The 10008-nt window shown below is 44.3% G+C and overlaps 1 protein-coding gene across 1 annotated transcript in view; it reads right to left on the reverse strand.

The window, feature by feature from the left end:
* GMNC (geminin coiled-coil domain containing) overlaps nucleotides 1–2429 on the reverse strand; it is a 6793-nt gene extending 4364 nt beyond the window's left edge. Inside the window, exon 1 of the mRNA XM_085325111.1 lies at nucleotides 2283–2429. Coding sequence (XP_085181237.1) covers nucleotides 2283–2429 — 147 coding nt within the window. The remainder of the gene's footprint in view (nucleotides 1–2282) is intronic.
* Between the last annotated feature and the right edge of the window lie 7579 nt (nucleotides 2430–10008).

The following is a 10008-nucleotide window of genomic DNA, read 5'->3' on the forward strand; positions in this document are numbered from 1 at the left end:
ACCGGCGCCCGCCCGGGACCTGGCCGCCTCCCCGCGCCGCGCCGCGCCGCGCTGCTCCCCCCCTGCCGCCGCCTCTGAGCACCGGGCAGGGACTTCCCACTGCAGCCGGTGCACGCGGCAGGGGGGCTCCCAGCAGAGGGATGCCACGAAGGTGGCTGTTTCCTGGAGTCCCTGAGGAAACACTATGGTTCTTAGTCTGTTTAGGCTGAAGGGAGGACCCCAGGCTGTCCTTGGCCAGTCCATTCGTCCCATGCTGAGGGCTTGCACAAAGTCAGCAGCCACGTCCAGGCTGTTTGCTGCCCCTCCTGCCTCTGCAGTTTTGCAGGAGTCCCAGCTTGAAAAGTAGCAAAGGCTGGGGTTGTCTCAGGAGTCATCCCTTTCCCTCCTCCAAATAAGCACAATCTGCAGCAGTCCTGAATCTCTGCAAGGCAACGGCACAGCCTGGAGCCTAGAGAAGGGAATCTGCTCATCCATGGGAAGGCAGAGCAGCACAGCCTGCTTTTGCAGGTGGAGAGGAGCCCTCTTCCTTCCCCATCTCAAAGAGGGCACAGAACCTTCTGCATACACCCCCAGGGCGAAGAGACCACCTTCTCCTTTTCTGCCTTCAGGTCGAGAGAAATGCAAATAGCACTTACCATGTTAGTGGCAGAATGAAATGCAGGTCTTAGGAGCACGTTTCTGTTAAAGCCCCAGCGAGGTTTAAATGGCTCTGAAGGAGGGGGAGAGGGGGGAGACCGAGGAGGCGAGTTTAATCTAAAGGAGCTCCCAGTGACGCCTCAGAGCTCTCCTGAAACCCAGCAATCTGATTTGGTGTAAAGCTGTCAAACTTGTGACGTGAATAAACAGCAAACTTGCTGAAATCAAAGTCATTCTGGCCCCACAAATCAACACAAGGAAGGAGGGAAAAGAAAAGAAGGAGAGAGGAAAAAAAAGCCTCCACACACTTCACGACAGCACTGAGCTGGTATGTCTGAATTTCGCTCCAGGAAATGAGCAGGGATCCAGGGAAGCATCCCACATGTTCAGAGCAAGGCTGTTGGTGCTGCTGGTGAGTTTTGTTTTGTTTTGTTTTAAAGCCTTGTTTGCAGTTGTAAAATCCAGCAGGAAGAAGCAAGTTCGTCCAACATGCCTGGCTCAGAGAGTGGGTTTTCCACTCCTTTCCAAGGGTGTGTTGAAGCAAATGTGATTCAGGGCAGTTCTGCGGAAGGAAGTGTAGATTTCAGAACAGTGCAGTCTGCAAATGACAACTTTCAGCAAATGGCTTATTTTACTGGGAATTAGTTTATTATCAAACCCCAATTTTCCAGGAGAAGATCTTATGATATAAATGAGATGTGAATGGAGTAAGTTTTACCACCACACAGGGCAATATATCAAAAGCCGTAAGTATGCGTGTGAAAGACAGAAAGATTGGCTGTATATACAGGCAATTCTAACTCAAATTAGTTTTCCACAGTAATTAAAGTCCATAGGTAGGCTTAAGATTTTTCCAGGAAAAAAATCAAAACAAAMMAAAAAAAAAACCCTCTTCACTGCTGGGCTCTCTTCGCAGAGCGTAAGGAATGGTGCGAATACAGCTAATAGCAGAGCAGTTGCTCAGTCAGGATGCTGCCTCCTGCCACGGCAAGGTCTGTTAAGAGAAGTAACCTGATCTGCCTGCGCACGCAAGCTGCAGCCAGCCAAGGGTAAGGCTGGGCCGAGGGCAGGCCAGGCTGGCATATGGGACGGTCTTTCATTTTYCCCCCCCTGGAGGATGCTCAGTGCTTTTACCCATTACCAATGCTCAGGGACAATAAAAATCAAGAGGGCCATTTGCCTTCCATTCTTTTCTTACTGGCATGTTTTCCTAGGTCACTGCCCAAGGTAAACTCATAGCCATGCCAAATTAAATCAATACCTTCTCCTGCCTTCTGTTTTTTTGTTTTGTTTTGTTTCCCCCAAGGGAGATACTTTATACACGGCTTGTGCTGCGTGTCCCCGCCAAACCCAGCTTTCGGTGAGCTGGCTGAAGCAGCTTTCCTAAACCCCAGCTCTCACGCTGCATTGAATAACTGCAGCAACAACCCACACCGTTTGGGTGCCCACCCCTCTTTTGCATGCCTGGGGGAAGTGGTATCTGTTGGCCAACGGGAAACACAAGCTCCACGAAACCGCCCGGGCCCCGGGGCCGCCCTCCTTGCTCACGGTTATCCCCCTTTTCCCGGCCCTCTCCGCCCTCGGGAGGGCTCCCTCGGCCCGGGGCAGGCGGACCCCGGCGCCGCAGCCGGGCAGGTCCRGAGCACCGCTGCCGGGGAAGGGCCCAGCCCCGGGGGCGGCAGGGCYCGGGACAGCCCCCGGCAAGGCGTGGGAGCCCCGCGGGGGCCGCCCGCGCTCAGCGGCGCCTCCGGACGCTGCGGCCCCGGCCCGGCGCTGCCCGAGACGGCCGCCATGTTGGGGCTGCCCCGCGGGGAGGGCGGGAGCGCCAGCCGCGGCCATTGGGGGAGCGGGAACGGGGGGAGCGACGTCATCACCCCGCGCCCACGCCCGCCTGGGGGGAGATGGCGGGTGGTGGGGCTGCCGGGGCTGCCCGCGCTGCCCGCCCGGTTGCCAGGCCCAGGCTGCTCTGCCTGTCTGCCTGCCTGGGGCGCAGCTCCTTCCCCTGGCCTCGTGCTCCCTCTTTTGCCCCCTGGGGGAAGAGCCTTGCCGGCCCCTGTAGGGTGGAGGCAGGCGTGGAGGAACCCCCCAGTGGGGGAGCCAGGCTGTTCGAGCTGCCCCCTGGCATTGCCCTTGGTCTCTGCAGCTTGTCTGTATGGGGACAGAGAGCAGCCTCAGAGAGAGGAAATCTGGGTGTCTAAAGGGAASGTCAGGCCAGAGCTGAAAGTGGCAGAAAGTGTTTTCTTCCTGCTTCATGGAGGCAGGTGTGTGGTGAGGTGCTGCTTGCTCCCGACTGCTCCTAGGCAGGGCCCTTCACCTGGCACAACGCGCCTTGCTCAAAAATCTACTTCCTCTTGGCAAAGCTCTGTGTGCTTAGGCATACTCTGCCTCCTGAGAAGTGGCAGGAGGAGGGACATGCTGTTTGTGTGAAAAGCAGGTATGAAGATAGCCTGCAGTCACCCCACTGGTACACCAGCTCTATGGAAGGCAGCGTGCTGCTTTGGCGCTGGCAGTGCTTTACTTGCTGAGCTTGACTGCTTAATTTTGACTCCACATACCATGGTTTCCATGCTTGGAGTAAAAGGCCCTGAGATCAGCGCTCAGGAGCCTCATAGATTTTAAGAGATAACAGCTTTTGGGTGACTTTGTCAAGGAAAGGCAAACACTGTTGGTGTAAGAGAGAGAGCTAATTTTGCAAAATGGGGCATGGATGCCACATGATAGAAGAGGTTTGAAYCGTAGCAGTACCACATCCATATATAGGGTAAAATGACAAGAGATAGCAATCATTTGGTAATTAATCTTTTTGCTGCTGATCTGAGGAGGCCACTCTCGGAGCTCGTGCTTGTTGAAGTTAGTGTTCCACTTCAYTGATTGTTTGATTGGAGGTCAAGTTCAGGGATGAAATATTTTTCTGAAGATGACAATGTTGCTGTTGGATTTGGTGGAGATAGGATTTCTCTCCCAGTTTTGTAGCTGTTCTTCCCTAAAAGTTTAAGAACGTGCTAGCATATATTCACGTGTGTAACTCACATGCATTCTTGGTGTTTATGRCTGTGTTAATGCTACTATTTTCTTCTGTAAACTCTGTGGTTTTTTTTCTCGTTTAAATGACAGTGATGGGGCTAATTCTGCTTGGATTTTTCTAGTTTAGTTTACTTTTATATAGAAATGGCCAAAATGTTGTGTTTGGACTATTGTGAACTGCTTTCCAATTGAGATTCTACACAGAAGAAAAAGAACAATAAATTTTAAGGACACAGCTATTGAATGTGAAATAGTGTTAAAAATATTTACAAATGGTTTGAGTTAATTTTATACCAGATTTACCTCAGTGTATGCATATTATTTTTCATTCTAACATCTGTTCAAGGTGTCTTTCCCTACTCCAAATCCTCCTCACTTACTCTGTCATATTGCTGCTATATTGCTCCTCATCCCTCTTGAAGATGGCTAGTAGATCAGAAATGAAATAAAGGCTCACTTAATATCTCCACGTACTAGCCCTATAATCAGGTACACACAGATATGTCTCATTTGCATGCATCTCTGCTGATGTATGTGAGGTAAAGGTGTGATTAAGCCTGATCAAACTGATATGTAAGAATATTTTTGAATGCAAATTTCTGCAGATATAAGTTCTTGTTCTCTGATCAATCTTCCTCATGGAACGCAGGACTAAAAGGCACTTCCCAAATCTATTGACTACTGTTGTAACTTTCTTCAACTTTCCAATTTCCCTGTTAAAACTAACTATGTTATTTTCCTTAGGATATTCCCACTGTGAGGCTACTTCATACCCTTTGAGTTCTGATGGMTAGACACTTTTTAGTTTCCACTCTGAATGCATTCAGAGTGGGTATAATCCCTTTTGTCCTTTTGCCAACATTTTGCTCTAATTTAGACAGTTCTCCCTCTGTAGCGTTTATCCTTGATGTCTGCAGAACGCTGCCACATCTTGTCTGTTCTGTTGTTTTTTAGGTCAAACAAAGCAGGTTCATTTAGAATCATCCTATAACATAAACACTATGGGGACCATCTTGGAGAATATTCCAGCTGACATTAACTTGTTTTTCAAATGGATGACCTAAATTACCCAGTTGGTTGGGTGGTATGTTGATGCTTTAGAAAAAAGCTCTGGCATGTCTTTTACCTCTTCGTAGTACATTTTAGGGTAATACTTACCTTTCTATTCCTTTCTCATACCAGTGACCAATTTGAAATTGCTGTCAGCTGTCAGTGAATACACCTGTTGACCTCATTTACTCTATAATGGAATTAATCAAATAGAGCCACTGGGCTGTAGCTCTTCTGCTTTGATTAAGTCTTGTATTAGGGAGTTTGATTAATATTTGGAAGCAAACAAAAAAAGGTGATTTCAAGACTTAACAAATTTAAAGAAKCCTTCTGAGTTTACCCGCAGTTTCTCAGAGCTTAAACCATGAGTTGATGGATAGAATCACATCTATCTCAGATGTGGTTCTTACAGTGGCTTCAGCACATTCTTCTGGTTTGAAATAAAGCTATACAGTGAATTTAGATGTAGTGTGATTGTGATTCTATGTTTTTTRGTGTACACTGGATAAAGTCGATTCCTGACTTGATCCTCAAAAGTGAATTTAGTATTAATAGTGCTTAATTTGCTGTGACCAGAAAAGGATTGGTTTTTCTAAGGAAATATGTTTTAGCAGCAACATGGAAAAGGATAATGGATTATAATGATACAGAAATGTAATTGCTGTGGTGGATATTCTTTGATGGATTTGTCTGCATGGTAATGTGTACACATACAGAAGATAATGAAAAGCCAACTGAATTTCTATCATTGTCAGTTAATCTTGATAAGCTTTGAAACTCTTTGGATTTTTAGAAAATACTTCAGAGTGGTGAAGGTGCTAGAATGTTTTATTCTCCCATGTTTGCAATTGTCCTTCACGTTTTTCCTCTGAATAGTAACAACACAAGGAACTTGTTATCTCCCTATTCAGGCATTAAGATAAGATTTTGGAGAGAGATTGTTTATTAGGCACGATGAATTCTGAGGTGAACATCAAGTTCTTATAAAAATAGAGTTCTCTAGATTTGCAGTGATGCTTCAGATTTATCTGAAAAAAATTGAAGTTTTTATAYGTGATAGTGTCCTTTTTATGTATGAAAATATCTATGCAGATGAAATACGTTTAATAATATGATTGATATGGATGCCTGCCATGTGCTTTGTGCAGAACTGTTCATCCATCTGTTAAAAGCCCTGCTGTGTTAACAGCTAGTTGGTAGTAGACCTGAGCACTGCTTAGCTGTCTTCAAATCTCGGTTCTCTCATATGAAGTAGGTGGTATTATACAGGAGACAGAGAAAGAAGTTAAGTAAACTAAGCCATGAGTAACAACTTAAAATGGCCTAGGACTAGAAGGAGCTTCTCGGTCATCTTGTCCTCCTTCTACTTTAGCTAGGCAGAGAGTTTATAAGTTTCAGTGCTGTCCCTCCAGTGCTTTATCTTGTGAGACTGGTACTGCTTCTCATTCCTTTGACGGTTCAAAATATTATTCTAGATTCTGGTTTAAACTTTGAGGAATACTGGATGGGATTTTTTAACACAAACCTTGATTCAGTTTTGGAACTGAAGCCTGTTTTTGATCTGGCATCAGAGGCACATTACTCGTGTTTACATTTTTCTGTCCAGAGGTTACCACCATACTGATTTGCTGTGCTGCAGCTGAAAAACAAACCTTTCCATCAAAGGAAGTCTTCAGTGTAAGCAGCTGCACTAAGGTAGCCCCATGCTTAAATGATACATGATAAAAAATAATTTCTCTTGCTCTGGACTGTGTTATGAGGCTTGGCCATCGTGATTTGTGTGAAATTGCTGAGTCTATGAAGGAAAGAATGTGTGCWGAAAAGCCATGTTTTTCTCCATGGTGTTTTCTATTGAAGTCAAACTATTCTGCGGGGAGATCTGCCAGAAGAGCTTGGCTCATGGGTTTCGCCWGTAGTGGGATGACTTTCCACAAGCAGAAAGTGTGAAGCAAAAGCACTACTCTCTCCAGAAGCAGAGTTTGGTGGAGCCTTATATCTAATCAGCCACTGATGCCTGCATCTTCTCTTTTCATATTCTGGTCTCTGAGCTCATCTAAAGCGCACAGTGTTGCCAGTACCTATGTTCTGGGCTTCACCTATTTAATACTGCTTTTCCTCTTGGCTAGTGCTCAGGAGTTGGCAGTCTGGCTCTCTTCCAACTCTCCTTCGGTGTAGGAGCTGAGTACTTTCCATTCTTGGCTGGTAGTTGGGAGGTTTGGCAGAGATCTCTGATCTGAGTAAATATATGTGAGGGCATCTCTCCATTGCTGAGCTGCATAACGTCGCCTTCCTTAATCAATAATGAATAGAAGATCCCAGGATACATGAAAATTTGTCAGGGGTCAGAAAGTGAAGGATGTTGTTGTCATGAGCTGAGAAAGATGTCAGTGCTTTTGTACATACCCTTCAAAGACTGAGTTAAAATAGTAAGTCACTGGGGAGGTATTCTGGTAAAACAGCTTTGTCCGTGTACATAAACTCTTCAGCTCCTAGTCCATGCAGGTAGTGTTCGATGAACGGGTGATGAAAAGGAATTAGTTGGATGGTAATTCATCTAAAAGATTGGCAGAGGATTTTACAGGCTTACACCAAGCTGGCTGGAGACAATAATCTCTTCTCTCAAGGAATGTTGAGGTCCTGATGCCCAGCTTGCTGGAATGAAACTTGAATGCTTTTTAATTCTCTGTGAAAGATTTTTTTTTCTTCTTTGGCTTTTGTTTTTAGGAAGGAACAAAATGTTTCATTGTGATTTTGTCAATGATTTTGATATAATGGATTAAAAGAGTAAATGTCTTCTAAATCTCAAAGCCTTTTTTTAAAAAAAGTAGGATTCCATTCGAAACACATCAGAGCTGTTTTCTCCTCTGATTTTTTACTGAAATTTCATTTTAGAGCAGAAGTTTACACACTTCAATAACAGTATAAATTCCTTCTCAGCTATGATGTGCACTGGAGAATTACTGCWTTCAGGATTATTTGGCCGGTTATATTTTACACCATCCTGGAGGTGAAGGTGGGAGGAAGGCTTTTGCATCCATTTGGCAGCCCTTGACTATGCCAAAGGGATATAAAAAGGCCTCAGARTAAATAAGAAGCAGGAGAACTCTTTGGATTTTAACTGCCCGTGGATGAGGGAGCAGGATTCCTCCACGCCTTACTGTAATTTTGCACTTGTGCAATTCCAGTGCAAACTGTAACAGGACAGTGTGAAAAGAAAGCAAAGTTAATCAAATGTAATAGGACAGGCTTCATCGAAGAGTCTTTTTCTCTTGTCTCCAAGTTCTTGTGTCCTACTCTCCTGATGTGATTTGAAAGAAGAGAAACTTAAATGGCAGCGCTGGAGAGTTACCCAGGGGCTCCAGTGGCTTCTGTTTCATTTTCTTGTTCTTTCTAGACAGRAATAAGGCTTCTTGCCATTCATCAAATGCCTAATGACTGCTCTGTAATCTGTCGCAGCACTGAACTCTGAAGCCTTCTGATAAGAATCTTGGGACCCACATTGCCTCAGGTTAACATCCACTGAATTCTCTCTTAGAGATGGAAATGTCCTAKTGTTTGAAACGCAGCAGGTTCACGTGAAATGAACTAATTTACTCTAGGATGTTAATATTATTTATTGGCCCAGAGCTTAGGTTTGTAACAGACATCCATCAAGATGATGATATAAATTGTCTTTCTTTTTGTGCAGAACCTTAAAGCATGAGCAAACTCGTTCACAGTCCGGTTCCAAAGACAGTGCTTTGAGCCCCCCAGAAGTTGTARCACATGCTGTCAGTGGAAGTGTCAGCCTTTCTCCATGAATCTGTGAGCTCTGTGTGTGTTATTCTTCAGTGTCATGCTTTTTTCCTGGCATATCAACTTCCAAGTCTTTTGCTTCTTCCTTATTCAGGGAGATTTTTTTGGTCTGAGGGTACTATACCTTGCACTAAGAGTCTTCATAGAGCTTGTCTGGAAAGCACAGCTGCTTCTCTGAATCATAGCCTTTGGAAAATGAATCCTTGTATCTAGCTGCCTCCGTGAAGTTTCATTGCCCTCTGTCCTACCTAGAGACTCGTTTGTGTTTGTGGTATTTAGTTCCTTGAGAAAACAGGAGAAAACTTTTGCAGCCCATCACTGATTTGCTCCTTCCAACCTTTAACAATGCTGTGCATTTCCAAAGCTTTAGATGTTTTTCTCAGTGCTCTGCTCGTGTGTCCTGGACATTCAGTTTATCTTATGTGTGTATCCCTCTGCCTGTGTCAAAGCAAGATGGAACTGAGCTGTAAAATTTGGATAATAACCTAGATTCCTGAGGTTTTAGAARTTTTGGATGTTGTTTTGTGCTTCGTCAAATTTCAAGTGAGTTTGTATTCAGTGATAGAGATAAGACTGATCTGTAATCTTCACGGCCCCAGAAATACTAATCTATGAAAAAAAAAAAGAAAAAGAAAAAAGAATGTGGACATGCATAGCTGATGCATCTTTTCCTGTTCAAAGTTGTGTGTTTAGAAGAAGCATCCTTTAAACAGAAAATGAAGAAGGCAAAGGAGGTGTGGCTGCAGGAAACAAAATACTTCACTGGGAAGCTGAAAGGTACCGATACAGTAATTTTTGCATCTGCTGCTGGCCTTCAGTCAGTAGTTTGCTTTMTCTCTTCATATACTAGTTTCCCCCAAATGCAAGGTGAGGAAAACAGTATTTTAGATCTTCTGTCTGATGACAAACCCTCTATAAGAATTAGATACTGGTACTGTGATTTCCAAGAAAAACACTGACTATAGACATTTTTTTCAAAGAAGTTGTTTGATAATATAAGTTTGGAGGGATAGCTTATTGCTGAAAGTGTTTTGTTTTCATACATTCCTGGAGGTCAGTGTGTTTTATAGGACTGCAGTGTTTGGACACTAGAGGGCTTCCTAGCATTCCTCCCTGTAGTCCCAAACAGGCAGGCAAGAATGTTGTTTAGGGAAGTAAATCAAGGAGCCTTTGCTCAGGCTTTTACAACTGGATTTAAGTTTTGAAGGGCGTACTGAGCAATATAGAGGCAAAAGGCTCTGCTCACCCTCCATCTCGGACTGGGYTGTGTAAGAAAATTCTGATACTCCCAATTACAAAAGCTGGGAGAAAGGGTAGTTTATTTTTCTCTCTTTAAGAACTGCCTGGAACGTAGGCAGTTACCTTTGATTTATTCCCAGAGTGCAAATATTGACCAGATCATTACCCTTAGTAAGTCCAAGTCCATAGCTTTTTCACAAACAGCTTATATTCTTTTACTAGTATTTTCTAAATTTAAAGGAATTGGTTAATTTCAACTAAAGA

This window comes from Rhea americana, unplaced genomic scaffold, assembly GCF_003343005.1.
Source record: "Rhea americana isolate MKP2758 unplaced genomic scaffold, rheAme1 scaffold_96, whole genome shotgun sequence".
Lineage (NCBI taxonomy): Eukaryota > Metazoa > Chordata > Aves > Rheiformes > Rheidae > Rhea > Rhea americana.